The following is a 24030-nucleotide window of genomic DNA, read 5'->3' as shown; positions in this document are numbered from 1 at the left end:
GATGTTTTAAAAGTTGTTTTTGTTACTGTGAAATTCCCAAATTCCTACAGGTTTGTACGCAATTCTGTATTCATAATTTTGATAATTGCTGGGGTGCTCTGAAAAGGTTGGAAAGGCAGCTGTCTGTAACGTCATGTCATCAGTGGATGCCCCGTCCATCCCTGGAGGTGTTCAAGGCCAGGTTGGATGGGGCCCTGAGCAGCCTGGGCTGCTGTGAAATGTGGAGGTTGGTGGCCCTGCATGCGGTGGGGGGTTGGAACTTCATGATCCTTGAGGTCCCTTCCAACCCAAGGCATTTTGTGATGCTCTGAATCCTTGACATTAAGTCTTTATTTAAACTTCTGTTTGCTAAGAGCTTTACAATGTGCTTATGATGTTGTCAACTGAATCGTTAATTGCTTTTAGTAAACAAAGTACTCATCATGCAGTGATAGATGGCAACAGTTCACGTGTGTGAGAAAATGCTGGGGTGCTGGAGGCAAACTGAATGAGTGTGCAAAGTGTTGGGATCATGCAAATGTGGAAAAAATAGACATTTTCAGTGTTAAAGTGGCCTGATTTAAAATGAGTTTCAAGCTAGCGTGTAACAGATAGTGACTTTCTTCTCGGAGGGATGCTATTATCTATGCATAAGCCTTCTATTTCTAGAGATTATTTGACAGTGTTTGTTAAAAGTATTAATGACACTACATGAGAATGTTTCTTGCTTACTGTTGTTCGAGGCAGTGTTGGAATAACATGAACTGTGCATGCTTCTGCAATACTTCATTATTTTAGCAGATAATAAGTTTGTGGAGGTGGTAAAATGAGATGTAGCAGTTTCAATCTTAAGTGCTAAGAGCAGGAATCTAAAAACCTGCAGGTCTGCTACGCATGCAATTATAATTACTCTACCCTTGTGTAGACAAATTCTTCCTGCAAGCCTTTGTAAAATCATTCTTTGAACTTCTTTCATTTAGTTATTTAAAAAAAAAAAACAACATCCAAGAGAAGTGTAATTCTGATGGAATTGTTATGCTTCAACTGTAAGTGGGAAGAAAAGCCCTCAGCCAATGTTATGGTCATGGGACTTGGAACCTAATTGCAAAACTGTGGATTACATATAAAGAAGAAGGGGATGAGTAATGTAAAACTTAGCTTCTATGCACAATTAGTGGGGAAGCTCCCAGAACTGCAGTGGCACACCTTGGTGTTTGTATATGGGACATTTATAAGCATATGTTTTTAAGCTAGTGGGTAAATAGATTTTATTTACTAAATAAAATAGTTAACCTCTTTTTTAATATTGATGGAAAATGTAACAATGACTTTTTCTAATAGGAAGAACTGTACTTTGCCTCAGCCTCTCAGAAATTCGGAATTGTTTGAGGAAAGTGAATTTCCAATAAACCTCTAAATTGCAGAAAAGGAAATCGTGTAGCACATCTGCCTTCCTGGATGAATACCTTTCTCAGCTTCAAAAGCAGTCTTCCTTGCTGGTGGTTACAGTTATGTCTTTTTTTCTTCTTCTCCACCACTTCCTGTTAAGCATCAGAGAGGAGGAGGAGGGAAGGGTTGGATGGTTTTCCTAAATGCTGTACTTCATGTTTTTACACCTCAGCTTTGGCTTAAGGCCCCAACAAGGCAGCACTTCTGGTCTGTATCTTTGAGTCGAGCGTTGGAGACAGCTGGACATGGAGTAAAGTATTTTTATCACATCTGTTGCTTTCTGAAATACTTACCTTTAAGAAATAATAAAGAAAATTACCTGTACTATAATAATAATAATAGAAATTATTTGGACCCCGTCCAAGTTTAGCTGTCAGATGAAAGCATTTAACCACAGGATGGCAGTAGTCAATTTTCTTTGCAAGGAACGCACCGAAGAAGTTGATTTATATACAGGGATAATTTAAATCTCGTTTGTAATATACATATTTAATGAGCCAATAAAAAAATCTGGAGGATTTGCAAGTGGAAGCAACTGTCTGTCAGTTATAAGCACAGAAGGTCTTGCCTGTGCAATCTTTACCACATTGAACTTAGTCAAAAATTTGAGGGTAAAATTAATAAGAATCGTTTGAAAGAAAAAAGAAAACTTGCAACTTGATAAGTACACATGGGTTTAAGTAAATACAAGATTTTAGAATTAAGCACATCTGTTACTGTAAGATCAAAGCCCCCTGTTTGCTAAACTTCATGTCAAACAGCTGCCTTTACTGAGATAGCAAGGGACAGTGAGTATCTGCTTGCAAATGGAGAAGCATTCCAGAGGCAAAATCATTTGGGTCTTTTTTAAAGTTTAAAGGATAAGTGGTCGTATCAGTATTAGAGTTCAGAAAATCCAGAGCCCTGAGATGAAGTGTGAATTCAGTGTGACGAGAAAAGAGAATTTGTTGTGGACTTAAAATTTGTTTTACAGAACTGATAAATACGTGGCGAGGTCTGATTTATCTTCTGCGTGTGGTCACAAGTACACGCACAATAGAACTTTCTTTTGTTGTTCAAGAATGTTCTGTGGTCTACAGCGAACATGTGTTTCTACTGAAAGAAAGTTGATTGATGTCCTTTAATGAAAGTTGAAGTTCAGTAGGACTGTTACAATATCATGCCTGAAAGGGTAATGTCTCCCGAAAGTTACAATTGAAAGTAAAGCCAGAATGCATTATTAATTGAAATGTGTGCCTTCTCTAGACATAGTGGAGACAGTGGTTTGAAAACATGTATTTGTAGCGTATAATATACATGCATATGTATTGCTGGCTTTATAATAACCTTTAATCTTTATACCAGTCTTTCATATATCTTCATGAATTTAATATGATAATAATTGTCATGGTTAGTACATGCACATATTTCCAGAATACAAGCATTTTTGGGGTTTGCATTAACTTAATTGAGAATTCTTAAATTAGAATGAAAGAACAGGTGGCAATGCTTGGCTGCAGAGCATTTTAACATTGGAGCAGCTCAGAACGAAGAGGTAAATGTTTCTTAATAATTTTTCTGCAGCACAGTCACAGAATGCAATCTAGAGAGCATAACTTCATGATAATAATTCCTTTTTATCTCCAGCTAGTGAATTATAGCCAGGCAGCCATAAGTACATGGGAAAGTAATATTGGAAAACAAAGCAATTGGCTTTGTTGCCGCAGAAGGATTGCACAACTGTTGTGGAGGAGATGATCTGTGCAATAAAGGAATTAAGGGGGCAAGAAGTCATTAAACAATTGATTTAAAAACAAACAAAACAACAAACAAACTTCCAGAGTCACTGCTTAGTTCTAAACATGGTCTTCTACTTTGTTCACGCTGCCGTTGTGCTGCACTGAAAATTGTCATATTTCAGTTGAAAATTGTCAACTAAATAGTTTCTTGTCTCTCTTCGTTGGCCTGAAGTTGCTTTGAGTTAGGTTTGGGGCTATTTTTTCTTAAATCTCCTGTGGTGTGAGCCAAATCTCCAACAGATGCTTCAGTAGGAAGGAAGAAGATGAGGATAAGGCCAAAGGTCTTAATTTTTTTTCTTGAAACTGGAACTGTTTTGGTCAAACTCAACAACAGTTCTACTGAAAGTTTACTTTCTCTTTAATACCCCGATGTTTCTTTCTTTGGACTGAAAATCTCTCAAGATTTGTGCTGTCTTGACTGTCCAAACCACCCTGAAAACAGCAGCTAGTGAAGCATAACAGAGCTGTTCTTTTCATGCTGTAGGCAGAGTACCACCACAACCCAAGAAGTAGGAGTACTTTGCATAGCCTACATTGTTCCTTGAATTCGACTAATTTCTGAGATAAAATCCTGGAAATTACAGTTATGAAACCAATTAGGTGTAATTATGGCATTTGACAAGCCAATGTTTGTTCTGTGGAGTTTTGTGTGATTTTTTTTATTTTTTTTTTTTCCTGTAGCTCTTCAGAACTCTTTGTTTGTGGCCTAGTTAAGATTCTTGCTTTTCCTGTACAATTACCTCCCCGTGATATCAGGTGGCTCACTGCCTTAATTCAGTTAATATATTTTACATTCAGGCGAGTCAGGAAATGCAAAGCTGCGTTTCCCATGGAAACTCTGCCTTTTGTGTAATAACCATTTGCTTTTGGGTAATCCATGTGGCTTAAGAACACCATTTCTCAAACAGGATTCATTTGCTTTTTCTGCACTGTGTAACCTCAGTAGTTACATGACATTACAAAACAAGCAGCTCCATAGTAAGACAGCACTTGGCATATCTGCACATAACATCCTCAGCAGCCACACGTCAGAGTTGCTACTTTGAGTAGAATACAGAATTGCTGTCAGTAGGTATGTGGCTGTGTTACAGGACGTGGAGGACAGTAGCTTTGAATAGCTTTGCTTTTGTAAATATTACCTAGCTATCAAGTGCCATTTATATCTACGTTGGATTTTTTTTTCCCTACTGAGCTGCCTCAATTATTTTTCAGGCAAAAGGCACTTTAATTAATACAAATAATCATAAGAGAAATAGAAAATTAAAAAATACATACAGTTTATACTGGAAAATGACCAAGTAAGCTTCTATTGCTTTGCAGCGTGAGGATTTGTTACTGGCTGACTAAAGAAGATGCTCTCCTCTGAAGTCCCCACGACATATTATCTTTCCCTTCTCTCTTTGATGTACTTGCATTAGATTTTTGGTCACTTTGGGATTTTCTTCAGCTTCTAAGAGGTTGAAAGTTACTTCTGAGAGTTCTCTTACCACGTTCCTCCTTAAAAGGCACAGAGGTGCCAGGTCACTTCTTGTGCTGAGGTCTTTTGCAGTGGGAAGTGCATGCAAAGGCAGAGCCTTTTCAGTCTTTGGTGTTTGCGCAGGTGATGCCTTGTATCCATCAAGTGCTCTGCACAGATTTGTGTTCAAGTTCAGATTTGCTTATTTCTCACTTTTGAAGGGATATTTATACTTGAACTATGCACATTTTGTTGAGGTTTGGGATGTGCTCCTGTAACCAAGTCCCTCCTTTAGTCTGTATGCAGCAGAAGGGATATTCACCAAAATTCCAGCACCACAGGTGGGGCTTTTCTGGCGAAAGGGAAAGAAAAACTTATTCAAACTCACATCATCACTTCCCCTGGAGCCTGTGAAACACTTGGATTTTTACTTGTCTTTTTTCAGATTTACTGGTGCTCAACGTAAATATTTGTTATTCTCATCTGATTCTCTCCTTAAGCTTAGATTGTAAAAGATTGTGGGTGATCTCATCCTGTGGTAACCCTACAAGTACATTTTATATATCATGAGCTGAAAGTTTAGGGAACAAGCAAAATCAAGTAAGCGTGGTGTTTCATTTGTGCATGGGGTTACAATGTGCTGGTAATAATGGACATTTCATACTGAGAAGCTGGAAATCCATAGGACTGCTGCATCAATCATCCAGTGCACCTTCCAGATTTTGTATGAACTTTTTGCCTCAAAGTGTCACATGGTACCCAGTGTGGTACCTGAGGAATGTGCTGTCTCTATCAATAACAAGCTTTGTTACTTCTTTGTGAGTTTTTTTTTTTGTATTTTTTTACTCTTGGTGATGAGGCAGATTCTAGGCAGAATTCCCTATAAATGAAGAGTATCTCTTGGTGCTGTATATCCACTCCTGTGCGTTTCTATCTGAGGGCCTGAAATTTCTATTTCCATTCTGGCTTTTTACCTCTGATTAATTTTTTTTTTTTTTTACCAGCTCCACTTTCCAGTAGTATAAATCCACCTTTTCTAAGCCAGTCTAGGAGCAAAGAGGGATTTCATATAAGTAGGTTACAGCAGCTTTGCTAATTTCCCTGGTGCTCATCCACTTCTTTTGTGCACGGTTCTCATCTGCTGGTGGATCTGCTGGAGATGCCGTGCTCTTGACAGCAAGTATCAGATACAGTCTGAGATCTCCTGGGCACCAGCAGGCTCCTCACCAGGCTATCCAAGTTGTGCCAAAGCAGTCTTTCTCACAGCCTGTGGAGGATTTGTAAAACAGGCTAGGATCTGACTGAAGCAGCTTTGTATTGTGTATTATGATTTGTGTGCACTTTTACAAACTTACAGTAATTGCTGTTGCCTTCATTGTAAAGAGCAAAAAATAAATACGCACAATAAACCCCCTAAATGGGCACTGATCCCACTGGCACTGATCTTGAGTAACTCTGAATAAAAGCAGATGGTAGCAAGCCGGCTGGGCTGACCTGCTTTCCCCTTTCATACAAATATTGCTTGTATAAATGGGGGACACACACACACACACAAATTAATGGGCTCAGGCAAGCCACCTAAGGACAGAGACTCCCCATGTACTCAATGCTTACATCAGCCTGAGGGCTGTTTCCAGTTAGCTCTTCTGTGGAGGGAGAAGTTTCTCACAAATTAATGGTTCCACAGCTCCGTGCCATCGTTTAATAAGAAGGAACTGATGTGCATCTAGAAAGTAAGCACCCTGAGCTGCTGTGTGGCCTGTGTGTTGCAATAGGTCATGGCAGATACTTGCTGCTCAGTTGAATATACAGCATGAAGTCCCTTAACACACCACCTTCAATTGTCTTTATGTTGCAGACAAGCATTAGATTTGAGTGGTCTTGCAGTGCTTTAATTCACACGCCTGTTCTTCAGCAAGAATGACAAATTTGAAGTGAGATTTCTACTGCTTCTAAAGATGCGCCTCACTGTGTCGTTGTAACAAAACACTTTCTGAGGAATGACATTAAAAATAAAGAGGGGAGATTGAGGTTAGATGTTAGGCAGAAATCCTTTAGTTGAAGAGTGGTGAGGCCCTGGCACTGCTGCCCAGAGCTGTGGGTGCCCCATCCTGGTGGTGGCCAAGCCTATCGATGGGCCCTGGGCAGCCTGAGCTCCCAGCCCACAGCAGGGAGTTGGAACTCAGTGATCTTTAAGATCCCTTCCAATCAAAGGCATTCTGTGATTCTATGAATAGTGCTTTTTTTTCCTCAGCAAAGCATTTGCTTGGGGTTGCTATGCCTCTGCTAGAGATCATAGCCTGCAAAGGTAACGTTCTGAACAAGGTGACTGCACCCTCAGTCCCTGCAGTTTGCAGCCTGGTACATCAGTGCCAGCTGTGCCAGCTGGACCCACTGCTGGCTTGGCGGAGACACCGTAGTATCTTTAAAGGCTGCCTTCCTGGATTGGGTTAACAGGCATTTAAGACAGTCATTTAAGAAGGCCTCTTATCTCACATTTCTTTTTCAGTGTGAAAATTGCATTTCTTTTATAAAAAGCTTCGGTATCAGACCAGGAAGTCTTTGAGGCTGGTGACAAATTGCATGGATACCGTATGGTGACAGATGAAGACAAGGAGTATTACAAACACATATTTCAACTTGAAGAAACATTTACAGCACGGCGATAGGAGAAATGTAGGCTTTCTGTCCTCAGCACACACTGTGTTTGTTTTATTTTGCTGGTTGGCAGGGAAAGCAGATGTTGCCCTTTATAATTTAGTAGCTTGCGCATGGCTGAGGGCAAAGCAACAGAATGAACAGCTTCTGCTGTCCCGGTTGCGCTGGCTGCGCTGATCTCTGGCAGAGGCAGCTGGACACCCTTCAGCTTTACCTGTTTGTAGAGGACTCTCATTTTAGCTTCTTAAAGCACTGCATAAAAATCGAAAGGAGCCAGCTGTTTGTGTAGTGCCTGGGTAGAAGAGAAATTACCAGGGCGACGGCATATGTGCCATGTGGAGGCAGCTTAATGTGAGCGATGAATAATCTGCAGTCTTTGCTTGCAAACCTCTTTTATGAAGGAGAAAGGAGATTTACAAATGCTATCATTCTCAGCCATTAAATTTGTTTTGTTTTCTTTACTGAATGCTTTGTAAGTTTGTGCACTGCTAACAGAGCAGAAGCATAGCTGTAAAGTTGTTCTTAATGAAACCTACCGAGCCAGTAATATGGATACTTAGTTGATTGGTATCCACAAATTGTCAAATCAAATTGCAACATTAGTTTTTTTTTTAATTTTATTGCTGATCATATTGTAAGAGTGCATGACTCGCTGGCAGTTCTCATGCTCATGAGCAGTGCGGTTGGCTGGTATTTTATTCACTTGTTTTTCTGAATCCTCCAGGACTAAGCAGCCCTCCTGCTTTATGCATTGAACAACGGCCAAGTTTTTCTGGTACCTTCTTGCTGCAGCAATACAAAGGCTGCCTCTAATTAAATACTATTAAATGCTACAGATGCTGTTCTCTGAAATACCTGTTGAAAATATGCTTCTGGTGGCTGTGTTTGCAAGGAGCAGTGATAAATAATGGAGGTAGGTTCTGTTTTGTCTGCAGACTACTGCGCTCTGGTTTTCATCACAAGTGCTGTCACTCAGGGGAAGAAAATAGAAGTCTACCTAAAAAATTAATTCAGATTGAGAACCTTCGCATCTCTTGTTGTATAGAGACTGCTTTCCTTCTCTTATCTAAAACTTTTCTTTTACTTTTAGAGCAGGAAGAGCTGTTCTTATGGACAGTTCTAAACAACTTAAGTGAAAGTTGCAGAGTGTGACACAAAACACACAGCAGGTCAGTGAGAAGCATGTATTTCCGAGTGCCTTGGCTGCAGGAAGGTCGCTGTTTCTCTTTTGTACAGCACAATTTTGACTCTCTGTTAATGCTTTCTGTTTTAGGGTCAGGTAGGTACATATCTTCAGTGCAAAATAATAATCAGCCATGCACAAACAATGGAAATGTGCATCTCACAGGCCACCCAGAGTCTGGGAGCACTGCATTTATGTTTTGGGTCAAAACGACGCATTGAAAGCAGGTTAGACTTAATATGGTTTGACCTGCTGGCCTCCATCCTGCTTGTTACAGTAAAGCAATAATCTCAGGGTTGTGCATCATGGCCTCATTTTATGCACTGTACCTATCACGAGACATAGGCAGGGCTGTGTTTGTTTTAAAGGCAGTAAAAGAGCTGCAGTTTCTGTCCCTTGTCAGGCCACTGGATCTTCAGTAGAAATAGAAGGCATGGAATTTGCTGGCGCTTGCTCCATTGCTGTTATTTAGTTTGTTTTTATAATCGTAAAACCATAATTACAGATCTTGAGAAAATTATTTTATTTACTTAACAGCTGCCATTGTGCGCTGTTATGTAAATCACAATTAATAAATGGGAAATATTTACTAGCTTGTGTTACAGCGTAAATACACCATTAGCTTCTTTAGAGTGCATGTTGCTCGTTTGAGTAATTGGAAGCGATCCTGGAGACATGCGAGCAGCGAGATTACACAGGGAATGCTTGTTTCTGGAGAGGGAGCTTCCTTCCTGAGTTAAAAAAAAAAAAAACAACCGTAAGAAAAGAAGGGGAAAGAGTTTCCTGTTGAGAGTCCTCACTTAATGGCCAGGCAGCCGTGCTCTCCTGCCCCAGCTGCCTTTACATGCAGCCTTTGTGGAGGCGGTCTCTGCTGAATGCTGTCTAAATCCACTTTCACCAAGCTCATTTTACAAGAGCTAGAAGCATTGGGGTCTGTCCGTGCAGGCAGATGTAGGGTTTAAAGAGATTTTTGCTCTTCTCCCATCTGCTTTTAAATGCAGGGCTAAGGCAGGCGGTATCTCTGTGGGTAGAGTCTGATAAAAGCTGTTCTGTTCCTGAGGTTTGTAATCTAGCAGCAGCCTGACGAAGAGATTCCGAGGAAAGTTGCAGCTCTATGTAAAAAAATGTCTTCAGACCTCGATATATATGATGTGAAAAATGAATAATAGCAGCACTGCAGGCAAAACCTTCTCTGCTATGATGTGACAACCCTCCCCTTCATTGGAGGTTTCAAGAATTTGGCTGTGCTCTTGGAAATCAGCCTCATGATTCTGCTGGAGAGATGTTTCAGCTCAGACAGAGCACAGCACACGACGGCTTTGTTAAAGCATTGGCTTTGTGCTTATGGCAGGAAACTGAAGCAAAAATGTACTTTTCTACCTATGATCTGTGCTGGTTGTTTTGAATGCAGCCAAGGCAGCATTTTAGTCCATGCTCACAGGCATGAGCACCCCTGCAGCTAGGAGACAGAAGCAGTTAAGAGAGCAGTTTGCCCCTGACTTTGTATTTCATTAGTTCAGCAGCTCTTTTTCTTTTTTTAGGACAAACCCTCTAGCTCTGTCTGCCCTATGACAGGCTGTGAAATGAGAGCATCCATTCAGCTCTTCAATTCAGCTGCTTTTTGCAAGCCTGCATGGAAAGTGAAGTACTTACAAAGAGTAGACTCCATGCATACCCACAGTTGGTTGGTGGTTGGACTTGGTGATCTTGAAGGTCTTTTCCAACCAGGATGATTCTGTAGGTCAGAGTGGTATCTTTAGGAGAAGTTTGCATCGTGCAGCCCTGCTTGGCAATCTGTCAACCAGCAACAGAGCAGCCAGCAGCAGCTGCGAAGCTCAGGGGATGTGTGCTGGAGCTGACAGACCCCAGGATGATGTGATTTCAGAAGGCATCCAGGACATCTCTGTGTCACTGCAATTTGTAGGTGCACCGAGTTGGGCATCCCAAGTGTGTGTTTGTCCTCCAGTGTGTGCCGTCCGACTTTGTGCACGCACAGAGCACCGCAGTGCAGAGCTCACCAGAGAGAATATTCTGGAGCATAAGCAAAGAAAGCTCAGATGTTTTCAGTCTGAGAGTGAAATCGCAGAAGGCCCTCCGTGGTCTGACTTATTGTGCAATCTCTGTAAGTAATTTGTAATCAAAATACCTTTGCACATGTCACTTTTATATTTCCTGTAATAAAACAGCAAGAGCAATTAAGATTTTGGACCATAATCTTCTACGAGTTTGCTTCTAAAAGGGGCTGGCTTGGGGATTTTTTCAGCTATGACTGAAAGAACCAATTTTAAGATTTCTGATTACTTCAAAAAAAGTTTAATAATAGCTATTTTAACAGACTTCCAACTGTAGCCTGACAAACAAAGCCGTTATGTGGTAACATAATTGATCTGGTGTTTACTTCTGAGAAAGTAAAATAAATAACACCACAGAACTCTTCACAGAACTGGGAGAACAGCTGTGCTCCAGTTACCCAGCACATGACCCACTGGGCTCCATTTGCTTAAAATCAGAATGAATTGGTAAATATGCATCCATACTCATGCAAATGCTTCAGAGTGAGTGTGCCTGATAGCACGCTGTGTGCTGTGCATCTGCAGGGTCGTTCTGACACAGCTCTGAAAGCTGTCTGTGGTCTTGGCATTCTTCAGGGAACATTAGATTAATGCAGCCTGCCTTCTCGTGTGAGTTTTTTTTATTATTTTTTTGGGTTAAGTAGGTGCACGAAGGCTGGTGCTGCATAAATGAATTACACGGAAGGCTTTGGAGGAAGAGGGTGCTTGTAAACTAGACTGAAATTAATGAATATAAGAATTAGAAATCAAAACTTTATGTTTAGTCTGAGGAGAAACAATTCCTTAAACCATAACCACATGGCTGTTTCTTGTTTGCATCAACTCTGGTTGACTGTTATTGTCTTCTGTTAATTCTCTGGGGCAGTGGCCTGACTTTGTTGAATGAGCCAATTGTTTTCCTTTGTGTTGCCCATCAAGTAAGTCCCCATCTGGTTTGTATCAGACTGTTTTCACAGCCAACAACTGCTGCCTTTTCTATATCCTGACACTTAAGGGCCCCATGCTATCAAAGCATTGCTGTGATAGCCTGTCTGGCTGGGCCTATACAGCTGTGCCTTGCAGCTTGAAACTATTACCCAAGTAATGGTAACTTAGAACTTGAACTGGCCCTTATTCCCATTGGTGTCGTGTGTACAGTGAACAGAATACATTTTTTGTTGAACTCGGTCCTTAGCAAGAGTTCTTTAAAGCTCTTACGTGAGTTTATGTGATCGGTCCGTTTTTATTTTCCAGCAGCTTCCTGTATCTAGAGGCAGCTACGTGTTCTTCTAAAACATTAGTGAGAGCAAGACAAGCAATATTTATTTAAGGCACTGTTGTAATTACTTACTTTTATGGTACATTAAAGCTCAATAAGTGAAAATTAAACAAGCAAATGATTCTTAATAGGGACTTTTCTTAGCAGATTGAGAATATATTGCCAGCAGTGGTCAGGAAGCTTTCTGAGTGTGATAAATGTGGGCTGTGTGAATCACACTACACCTCGGCTATCTGCTTGCTTTCAAAGTAGCTCTCTGAAAATACAGAGCAGCAAGTCTGCATGAACTTGTTTCTCTCCTGATGGAACACGGATTGGACAACTCTCTCTAACCTGTAGGGTGGTAAAACTGTATTACAGATTGCATTACAGAATCCTCAAGGGGCCCCAGGCGTGACCCCAGGCTTTCCTCATCCTAGGAGACAGTCCTGTTCTGAGAGGCCTTGCAGCATGTGCGTTCTCTCCCTTAAATATGGTTGAAAACAACCTAATTGCATCAAAGTGCCATTCAGATGTGATGATCTCTAAGCATTTGGTTTTCTCTGCTCTTGCGTAGGCTGTTGTGTGGCATAAGTCTTAGTGAGGGGAAATATGTTCCCAAATGAGTGCATGTATTGAATTTGTAACTGTATTCTGGAATCACTTCTTTCATGATAGTCTGTATTGAAGAGAGGGAAACAAAGAGGGACAGAAGGAAAAAAGGTAACAAATAATGCATTTTAATTTTTGCTTCTTCTGTGAGTGTGTATAGAAAGGGCATGAAAGCAGATTGATTTATCTGAGTGTTCCTAAACTTGGGAGTGCAGAGGAATGTATAGAATATATACGTAATGGAAAGAAATTTGCTTCAAGTAAGGTACCAGGGAGCCACTAAATTCCATGAGCTGCTTTAAAATCAAATTATTGAAATTCCCTTGGCTTATAACAGTAAATTGTAATTACTTATGGACCTGAATGACTCATAGGTGATTTTATTCAGCATTAAGGTTTTGTATAGACTTGCATACACCTGTGGTACCCATGTAGCTAAGTTAGATCCTATTTCTTCACTTGCAAGTGTTGTAAGCCCAGGACTTCAGCTGCTGCCTTTGCAGAACTGCGTGTTTGGTACAAACTCACCTGAACTTCAGGACTGCAGAACTTGTTATATAGGAATGGTTTACCCCTGTGCTTTTTGTAGTTGCACACTGGGTGTGATTGTGACAGATTAGGATTGTTGTAAACAATTGGCTTTATGTTGTTGTCAGTTCTATAGAGGGTTTGCAAAGTTGCTTTCTTAAGGAGCTCTCTATAATTGCTGTTCCTACAAACTGTAACTAGCTGAATTCAGGAGCTGCAGTGTGCAGCCCCACAGATCTGCCCCATTCACCTAACTGAGTCACAAGTTGGCACGCAGCACTCACACCACTGCAAGCAGCCGCTCCCATGCATGCCTATTTGAGTTCCTCTTGCTTTCTGTTCCAGTGCAGATTTCCCCGTGCTGTGGCCAGGAATATTTAAACCTGGACAAGTGATAAATGAATTTCATTCAGACAGCTTACGAGCTCTATTAATCATGTGGCCCAAAGCAATGAAGAAACCTATTGGTGAACCGAGTACAAGCCAAGATTGGCACCAACACTTTGGGCTGGGAAGAGTGACTGTCAAAGAGCTGCAAGGCTTTCTAAAGCAAGTTGGCACTGGGGACTACAAAGAATTATCACCATCAATTAATGCTTCAACTTTTGTATATGTGTATAGTTTTAGAAGTAAAGAACATCTGCCCAAATGAGAACCCGATGTGAGCGGGGCTTACATTTCAGGTTGGACCAGCCTCCGGGCTCTTGACTGAGCTGTAGGTGACCCTGCATGTAGCAGGGAGTTGGAGCACATGGCCTTTAAGGGTCCCTTCCAGCTCAAATGATTCTGTGATTCTAAGTAGCTGTGTTTGTGTCCCAGGAGGAACTGCCTGGATGCTGCTTGAAGACTGCAGAGCAGCTCCAGGGTTGCTAGCAGTTTGTTGGTTTTACTGGTGCTGGTGGGGAGCCGCTGTTCACCGCATCTTCCAGAAGCACAGTGTTAGAGGGAGCAGTCTGCAGTGCCTTTCTTTGCTTTGTACAACAACTGGCAGCAGTGGATACGTGAGCCATTACAATAAGCAGCAACGTGGGAAGTTAGGAAGGGGGTGTAGTGTGCTAAACTGGTAGCATAGCTGTAGAGCAACGTGTTTCTGCAGTTCATTGTCTCTATTGATTTAAAGCTGTTTGTGAGTTCTGTTATAGAGTATTGCAAAGGAATCTTGTTTTATTCTTTCCCGTGTAACAGGCTTTGGTTTTTGTTTTGTTTTCCAAGGAGGAATGCTTATCGTTACTCACAAAGTTTAAACATTCTTGACGTGTGCAAATGTTAAAATAGCTCAAGAAAGAAAAAAAAAACACTGTCAAACATTTCCAACTTTCTGGTCCAGAGTATTGGATTGTAGACAACATTACTTGTCATTATGTTGGGTGCTCATTACAAGGGAAGTTTTGGATACCCTTTGGCAGAATAAGGCCTGAACTTTTGCACGTTAACTCTGTCCCAGCACATCTGCTAGTAAAGACATTGAATGTATTCCTTATTTTAACATCATGCTGGTGTAGATTACTGTAGTATTCTTTCTGACCTAATGGAAAAATTATTTGCCACTTAAAATTTCCTAGAATTACTTATTCTTCATACATCTTTCAGAGTTAATTGATATGCACAAATATTAAGATCTTCAATTGCCACCTTCTGCTATTTAACATTAGTCTTGAAGGGAGATCTTTCTAACAAGTTTGTGGGCACGCGTGCTAGAAATGTCTGTGCAGAATTGCAAAATGCAAAACTGCATAGGGCTGGATTTGTTCTGTCTTGTTTTGCTATGGGGAAAAAAAAATCATAATCTTTTTAAAGGGTGCAATTACAAAAATTGAGTAATTGTGCTGTAGCTATGGGCTTTTTAATATGCCAAGTTTTTGTAGTGTTGGTACAGTAATGGCAGTCTTGGCAAACCATTTCCATATGCAGAATCCCATGACCTTAAAAGTGAAAAAAGATAAAAACAAATGCACAAGGTCCTGTGAATATTTACGTCTGTAGAATGGAGGATTACAGCTAGGTGACAGTGATCATCTAGAAGAAAACACTTGTCATTTGAACAGCTTTCTATTCTGAGTAGGTCTGGTGTAGATTTTTGTTAAAAGAATGCAAGTAGTGACTTCATTATAGGTGATGAGTGACTCACAGTGAGAAAATTCTGCCCTGCAGCACTGCTGGAAGGGCTGTGTGCTACAGAAGGTTTTCTCTTCCTGATGTCCACCCCAGAGCTTTCATGCTGACCTGACTGCTGCCATGGCTGGAGGGAATGAAACTCTCTGGCCAGGAAATCCACTTGTTTGGTTGAGAGAGAGTGCATCAAGGAATCTCGTCACGTTTTTAAGTGATAGAAAGTAGCTCTTGGCTTCTTGCCCATGCTCTGCAGTTTGTTGTCTCACATTCCTAACAATTGTTTTTAAAAGTCTCTTAGCTGGCCTTAATAGATGAGCTGAGTTAATAGAGCCGGTTAGCAGATAATGTTTACTAAGCACATGCAGTGCGAACATCACTGCAGAGAACGTGCTCAGTCTTGACCTGCAACACACAGAACTTGTCTGATTGCTGTTTGTCTTGAACTGTGTGTGCACCCATCCCAAGTGATCTGGACAACTGCACATCAAAGGCTGCATGAAAGCCATCGTAGTGCAGTGCATGGGCCACACTGACCCAAACAAAAATTCTGAGACAGGAAGGGATTCTAGAGTAACCAACAGGTCTGCTAGCAGGTATGCCTGCTTATAAAGAATGTCACCTCTGGGATTCCCTCACTGGGACACCCATCTTCATTTCACCACACCTTGGGAAGATGCTCATTTTCAAACCCATTGCAAGCCTGATTTGCCGTGAGGCATTATAGAATTTGTTTGTCCAACTCTTAGCAGCTTGTGTAAATTATTGTTTAATTATTTCGAAATAAAAACAAGTCATGGAACTTTTATGAAGGTGCTTTGATTTTTTTTTAACTTGACACTCCTCATGTAGGCTACAAACACTATTATGTCTAGCACTGTGGTACGGTGTAGATAAGGTGCAGGCAGTAGTACTGCAATTAATATGTAAAGATAAGATGTCTCAGAGGAGCCAAGCTTACTGCTAGGTTGTACTGAATGACTGCATCCTGACGGAGGTCTGTGTAACTTCATTTCAGAATTATGGTGAATTCATGCTATTGGTTGTTTGAGTCCATTTTCTTACAGAATCATGGAATGGTTTGGGTTGGAAGGGACCTTTAAGGCCACTCAGTTCCAACCTCCCTGCTGTAGGCAGGGATATCTCCCTCTAGACCAGGCTGCTCACAGCCCTATCCAGCCTGGCCTTGAATGCTTCAAGGGAGGGGGCATCCACAGCCTCTCTGGGCAACCTGTTCCAGTGTGTCATTGCCCTCACTATAAGAATTTCTTCCTAATATCTAGTCTAAATCTACTCTCTTCCAGTTTATAACCATTTCCTCTTGTTCTCGTGCTACCTGATCAACCTTCCCAATAAAAAGTTCCTCCTCCTTGAGCTTTGTTTTGCTTTGCTGTGACAGCAGGCGTGAAAATGTCTTTTGGATCCCCAAACATGAAGGTGTGAATAGCAGAGCTGTATGTGTTGCTTTTATATTACTACTTTCCCATCCATTCACCTTTAGATTTTGCAGAAAATGAAAAAAAGAAAAAGAAAAAAGATGAATATATGGTTTTTAATGATCACTTGTCAGATTTTTCCAATCCCACCAGCTGTTTACCTGGGTTTTTTTTTTGTGGACTGAGAGATTGCTCCCTCAAGCCTTGCACAAAATGCTTGTTTTCGTGGTATTTTTCTAGTGTTGCTGTACCTGCTGTTCCTTCTGCTGTCTGTTGTTCACTGTCTCTTCTACCTCTGAATAAAACTTGCTGTTTCCAGGTCTACTGCAGATGACCCCTCCTCTCCCTGTTTTACAACAAAATGGTTGCAATCAAGAAAAAAGCAATGCATACAAGTTACAAAATGAGTATTCATGTTCATGTCCCAAAAATCGCAGGCTTCTGCAAGGAGAATTGGAGCTGACTTTTCTATTTCTTCTTTGTATTAATAATTATTGCAGTTGTATGGAAAGATCATTGCACATCTTCTGGAAGTGAGTTGCTGGGAAACAACAGCAAGAGTTGCAGCCAGGGAACTTCATTGTTGAACAGTGAGATATTGTACAGCACAAAGTATGTCAGATCGAAGGGAGGAGGGTAGATTTTAGTCACCAAAAGAAAATATTTATTTAGTAAACTCTGCAATCTCATTCCTAGATGTTTTTGGAGCTGCTTTCTGTCTGCCCTTCCCTACCGGTCTCCAACAACTCCGTTAGGATTTTGAACAATCTGGTTCTAGTTTATTTTATGTATTTCTAGTTTTTGTTCTGTTTAGTGTTACTATTGGTGGGAATATAACATGTTTTGGAAAACCGCTGAACCTTGAACTCAGACTTGAGAGGAGGAAAAAATCATTTTCAAATATTCTGCTTTGTAAAACGCGTTCCCTGCTTCGCCCATACCCCACCCTCCTGCACTGACTCAGGATCTGATTTATTTCCTTTTCCCAAATGTTTATAAGCAGGATATACATTGGAGTTTAAACAAACAAACAAGAAAGAGAAAAGAGTGTGTGTGTCTGCATGTTTATTTTCTGTGTATATGTACACACAATTTCCGTAAGTACACTACACCATGTGAAGATGGAATTTGCCAAGTTTAGGTCAAACCTTCAGCTGAACTCACAGTATGGAGTTTTCTGTCTCCTCTGGTGGCTGTAGCCCACTTATTGGATTTTATGAGTTGGCTGAAGTTTTCCAGAATGAAACCGTTTTTTTCAGCTCAAGCAGTAGACTCATGCTTTTAGATCCAGACATTTTTTGGCTCAAATCCTGCAGATATCAGTCCATTTCTGTAGAATATCTGATGTGTTTTAATTGTAAATCTATCCCTTTCGTGTAACTCAGCCCTGGAAATTTGGCCTCAGTTTGCCTAGAGAATTCTCTATTTGTCATGAAAGCATTTAAGTTATGGATGATCTGTTTTTGAGCTAGAGAACAAAACTGCTCGCATTTGCAGAGCATCTTGTTCTCTTGCTTTTGTGTTTCTAACCCCATGGAAGCCAGAGATCTGACCTGCCTTCAAGAGCCCTGTGCTAAGCAGTGCATTTATGCAGTGAGATCACAGTCACACGTGCTTAAACATTTTTGCTTCGTTTTTGGCTGAGCTGGGAAAGGACATCTTCTCCATAATAGCATAAACGTGCTCATGAATTCAAGGTGGAAGTGGGCCAGGGCTAGAAGAGTGGAGGACCTGTGGTTTCTAATGAGGGGAGAATAATCTTGTCCAAATGGCTGGGTTATTTCAGAAGCCACTGATGGTTGAGCTCCCTTCTGAGAATGTTGTATTCTTTGCCATCTTGATGCCATCTGACCAGTTCCTTACCAGACCAACTTTCAACTGTATAAGCCATTAAATCCTAGAAACATTGAGTTATGTGTTCAGTGTACAGAGTATAGTTTGACATGAGACTTGACTGGAAATACTGTTTCTTATAATATAATTAGCAACATGACTGACATTGCAGTATATTTTCTCTTTTCAGTTCAGCCTTCAGGACTGCTTACATCAAAATATGCCTGTTTCTTATTGATATATATCAACCCATTAAGTCTGGGATAATCTTGACTTTGCAGAAAATACTGCTTCTTGCCTTGCTGTGCTTAATAACTGTACAGCTAGGTATGAAAATGAGTGGACAAAATGGGGGAAGGATGGAGTAAAAACTATTAAGGCACTTTCGTTGGGGATTTTCAGATGCCGAGTTACAGATTTGCAGGTGCTGTGCTATCCCCTGTGCTCTGAACACTTGAGATAATGCCATCTGGAGGAAGTTATTTGTTGGGACAGGACAGCATTTTAATCTTTGAAGTCAGTAATAAACAAAGTGAAGCAGCTGGAACCTGGCAGGAGAAGAAACAAGCCATTCGTATCAACCCGTGCTATTAAAGGAATGGGAGTTCTGCAGTGGACTTGTTTTTTTCATATGCTTGGAAAGTTATTCTTGCTCTAGAAGTTAGCTGCTTCAGTTTTTACATCGGAAAAAGAGTAGAGAAAGGGTTCTGGAGGGTGATGGTTGTTCATAAACTTCAGGAAGTAATATGCAGTTAATTAGAGCAATTATAGTCCCAGATATAAACTACAACAACAACCTGGGTCCCAATCGTCCCTATTTATTGTCTGTGAAGATAAGTCCTTTTATTGATAAGGGTCTGATTTACCTCTTGATAAATTAAAAATGGAAACTTTATTTAATGTATGGACACCAACCGTAAGGAGTTAAAGCACATGGTTTTTATTTGGCTTAAAAGTCAGACTTGTTTAGTCTTTTTATTTTGCCAAATCTAAAAATTTAAAAGGAAAGATTTAAACATTTTTCTTTGTTCTTATTGTTGCCATATGGTATGAGTAACAAAACCTCCCTTCAGCGTGTTTAATTCCTTTTCCATTTGGCATACATTCACGATACACTTGTATATAGCATACTCTCTGTGTGACGGTATGTCTTAGAGAAAAACTCCCTTCACAGGTCACTGGATGGTTGACACACCATTAATTTTTATGTTTCTGTTAAACAAAGATCTGGAAATTTAGTACTGTACACGAATTTGTTATAGATTGCCAAGCACAGGCAAAATCCCTAATCGCACATCTGACATTTTCCATCAGTGGGTCATCAAGATGTTTTCAGTCACCGTTGAGTTTCTACCAGGCAGAGTCCCTTAAACACACGTAGGAAGGGTGTCAGTTTTCACAGTTTATACGAAAGTATTCTTTTAGATGGTGACAGTGAATTCGGAGAAGTGGAGGTCACCTGGGATCACTCATTCCATTTATTGGATTTTAACAAGGAAAAGTTTTATAAATACATCTAAGTACATGATTACAAAATTGTTTTGAGTACTTCCAGAACTTCTAAAGAGAAAAAGCTGTGAAGATCACCAATCGTCCTGCCCTGCCCTGCTTTGTAAATGGAGGAATTTTCCATATTTATTTTATGGCGTATCAGAAGGTTCTAAGCACCAATGCTGTGTGCATATTTATGACTGTGAAGGGTTTGGTGTGTAAGAGGAAAGCTTCTTAGGCTTGGTTGTGAGCTGTTCTCTGATGGGGGGGGAGGGAAGAAATGAAATGAGTATCATGTTAAGGACCTGGACAAGGACTGTCCAAGCTCCATCACTGATAGTCAGCAAAAGCTCAGTATAGACACTGGAAAATATGTCTGCTTTAAAGCTTGTGTGTGAACATAGAAATAAGCATTTTAAGCCTGCGTGCTTGTGTTTGTGTATTTATCCACATAGGCATCTCTGTATGTGTGCGCAGTGCGTGCCAGAGGTTAGATTCAGGGAGAGGTGAAAATGATAAAGCACGTGTGGGGGTAACAGAGCAGTTTCATCTTCGGGCCCACACAGTGGTAGGACTAGCAGCTTTGTGTCTTGGAAAGTTACAGTCATGGAGCCGAGCTTATTGAGTAGGTGAAACAGGATATCCATCATATTTTACAGTCAAAGTGCTGAAAATCTAGGTTCTGTATTTTCTCGTATCTTAACACAGTCAAAGACTTCAGACTTCAAGAAGTGTTTGGATTACTCAGGACCTGCTAATTTCTCAGCTGAGCAAGCAGATGGAATTATTCTGTTGATTTCTCTGTCCTTTTAGCATTTTACATCTGTCATAAAATTGAACTGCAGTACGTCTGTAAAATATATTAGAGTACTTGTTAAGAAGAATGTAGACTGATATCATAGGGTCTTTCAGCACCCCGGAGTCAAATGCTTGCAAAGTTACTGCAGAGCCTTTGGGATAAGGGAATATTCTTTTTTTTCCCCCCCTTTTTTTTTTTAACAAACCTGAAAACAGCTGTTGAAACAATGACCTCATGGAATATGACATGGCTGTGGAAATTATTAACAAAGTCAAGCTTTGAAAGCATCAACCTACATGCGGAATTGAAGCGCTGCTTTGGTGTCTCGGATGATTTACAGGACTTCCTTGGGCATTACACATCCATGTCTTTACTGTGTGTCAGCTTCACGTCTAACCAAATAAAAGCTTTTGCTTTTCTTCTGTTCCCCTTCTGAGTAACCTATTTTTGTCATGCGAACGTGGTTACAGACTAAGCTCATGGAAGTACTGCTGGAAAAACAAAACGCATATGTTACTTGCACATCCTTGTGGTGTTACTGTAATGTGCTTTGGAATCACGTTCAGAACATGTTGAATTTCTCATGCCATCTTACTGCTGCTGTGTTAGATTTGCTTGGGCCCACGCCAACACAAGCCTTGGCATCTGCGCCGTGCTGAGGGTTTCAGGAAGGGAGTGAAGAAGGCTATCCAGAAAGTGAGGACGGTGGTCAAACTACAGCCACTGCTTCTTGCAGGCAGGTGACACTGGTTCCCAGGGGTCACACGCATGCTCCTGTGCTATTGCTGCCATCCCGAGGTGCAGGAGGCTCAGCTGACACAGGCTGCTCCATGAACTGGCTTTACCATCTCTGGCTTCATTTGTGTTTGACTTCCTAGGCTGTTGGCAGCTGCTCCAACATGAAAAACACCCAATGAAATTTTATTTTAGCAGTGGGTTTTTGTTATTTTAATTAGTCGTTTGGAGTGTGCTTTGCTACAAGGCAGATGAAAGCAGATTACCACTATAGTGACATAGTAGATAATTAAGTGGGGTGAAAGGAAGCCTAGCTTTCTTTTTTTTTTTTCATTGAGAAAATAGTGTTTTAATTACCTAGCCTGTGATAGAGGAAGGGAGGATTGTTACAGCTCACTGGAAAAAGAACAAACTCCAGAAGGGCCTTTGCTGTTGAGCACAGACTCATGTATGTTTGTTTTGCTTGTAGCTGCTGCATTTAAAATAAATATCCCAAGGACAACTGCAATCTCAAAACACTCTTTCTGGTTCTGTGAATGCTATGAATGCTATACCACTCATCCAATGCTATTTTTCCTGTCTGGAGCCTGATTCATGTCTTGCTCCCTCAGCTCCACAAACTGGCGCATCTTGTCTCCTTCCTGGGGCTAAATGCAGTAACTTCTGCCCATCACCCTCCTCCCTACCTCCGGTACCTGCCTGCAGGTTGTTTTCTCTCCCTATAGTGCTTCCCAGATGGGGACTGAGCACTGCTGTGACTTTTCACAGCATGTATACATGTGTAGGTAGGTGTAAATACAGTCCATCCTTTGTATCCGTAGATATTCATCCCTTTGTTGTCTTATCAAGAAAACTGTGATGGCTAAATCAGCATACTCTGAAATGCCTTGAAACTGTGGACAGTGAGCATGTCTGTCTCCTTGTACTCCCATGAGGTGATGTGATATGGAGATGAATTCAGTACAGTTAAGTTGTGTATGTTGTAGGCTGCAAATAACGTGGTTTTGTTCTGCTTTTTTTTTTTCTTTTTCCTAGGAGAAAGTGTTGTCCCACATTTACATTCACACGTTTCTGCAGAAAGGATGTCAGTGAAGCTGCCTTCCATGAATATAGATGACCAGACACAAAGTATAAGTAGCATTCATGGGGATTCAGATTCTTCAGGGGCAGATACATTTTAAAGCGTGTGGCTTTTTATGACAATCACTGTCTGAAGGTTTTGTCTTCAGTACGTTTGTCAGCCTCATGTGATAATCTGGATGTTTTATCCAAACACTGGTCTTTCAGAACTGCTTGTTTTCTACTGTTTTTCTAATAATTTTGTTACAACTGTAAATTCAGGCAATGGCTCTGTTTGTGAATATAACAAATGCTTTTAAGCAAATAAAATGCTGTTCTTTTGGAATCGTTGTGTTTCAGTCAATGAATATGAAGGTCCTTTAAATATTTATTGTATGCACGGATGAATGTGAAAAGGATCAGTATTAAAATCCATGGCAAAGGTCTCTCTCAATGGTGGAAAAAGACAATTGGCTCAGCACAGTATTAATACAGTTGAAATGGGGAGGCAGAGGAAAACGTACATGAAACCAAAGTCTTTGTATCAATATTGTGTTTTTATGGATATCTTCAGAACTTGGCTCTCAAAAGCTATGAAAAACGACTCCTTTTTGGTTGACTTGTACCTCGTTGTGGTGCCAGAGCGTATAGCTTCATTTGCACAGCTTCAGTGCATCACTTAATGGGAGACACTTTGTTGTTGCAGATACTCATAACCGTGAACAGTTTCCATTACTCTTATTTTATGGAGCCTGCACTGATTTCATCTCTCTGTAGCAGAGACAGATTAAAGTTCCTGTTGGCTCTATTTTGATCTCATTGACACAGGGTTCGGTTGATTTGCTGCAAAACCTGCAAAGGGAAATGGAAAAAGAGAGAGCTACAACCATTCAAGGTCAGTAATAATCCAGATGATTCAATTTTAAAGGAAGTCCTTTGAGCACCTTATAGAGTTGTGTTCTTGTCTGTCTTGACAGACATGTAACTAGCAGATTTGGTTTGGGGGTAAAAGCGTGGCAGGCTTCATGTAACATCACTTTAAGAAATGAAAAGATACCAGAGTGACAGCATTACTGGGGGTTGGTTTTCACCATACAGTGTCACGAATCATAGCATTGTTAAGGCTGGAAACGACCTCTAAGCTCATCTGGTCCAACCATCAACCCATCAGCACTGTGACCACTGAGTTGCACTGGAACTACCTATGGGGTACGGAAATGCAGTGGGGATGGCAAGAGCTCTTTAAGCCACCTTTCCTCCAAGAGAAAATCTCTGATGAAATTATGTTCCAAGTTCCCTGCTCTGTTTTTGAAAACGCTAATATATAATTTAGATTCCCTTTGTTGCAGCATAAATGGGAAATGTGTGAAATGAGCCGCACTGCTCCTGTGCCCAGAGCTGTCGGCCTGGATCAGAACTGTGTTTCACCAAAGTACGGTTACAGAATCAAGAACACAGACAGCTGACAAACCAGGGGTGAGACAGGAGACAGCAGACGGATCTCCAGGCAAGCAGAGTACACACAGGGGTGAGACAGCCCTGGCTGGGGGGAAAGGCAGTTGTCCCATACCACGATAACGGCTGTGTCAGGTTTTGCTGGCTGCAGTGCTGAGCAT

General features: G+C 40.9%; 1 protein-coding gene across 6 annotated transcripts in view; it reads left to right on the top strand.

The window, feature by feature from the left end:
* Positions 1 to 22743, top strand: part of KIAA0586 (KIAA0586 ortholog) — a 65955-nt gene extending 43212 nt beyond the window's left edge. For all 6 annotated transcript variants that reach the window (XM_042864660.1, XM_042864652.1, XM_042864643.1 and 3 more), the window contains one exon: positions 22391 to 22743. In XM_042864660.1, coding sequence (XP_042720594.1) covers positions 22391 to 22536 — 146 coding nt within the window. In that variant the 3' untranslated portion in view covers positions 22537 to 22743. The remainder of the gene's footprint in view (positions 1 to 22390) is intronic.
* Positions 22744 to 24030: the final 1287 nt, after the last annotated feature.

The sequence above is a fragment of the Lagopus leucura genome, unplaced genomic scaffold (assembly GCF_019238085.1).
Source record: "Lagopus leucura isolate 7727_CA_CO unplaced genomic scaffold, USGS_WTPT01 Super-Scaffold_1, whole genome shotgun sequence".
Taxonomy (NCBI): Eukaryota; Metazoa; Chordata; class Aves; order Galliformes; family Phasianidae; genus Lagopus; species Lagopus leucura.
Note: the sequence above shows the minus strand (reverse complement) of the source record. Positions and strands in the feature narration are given on the sequence as shown.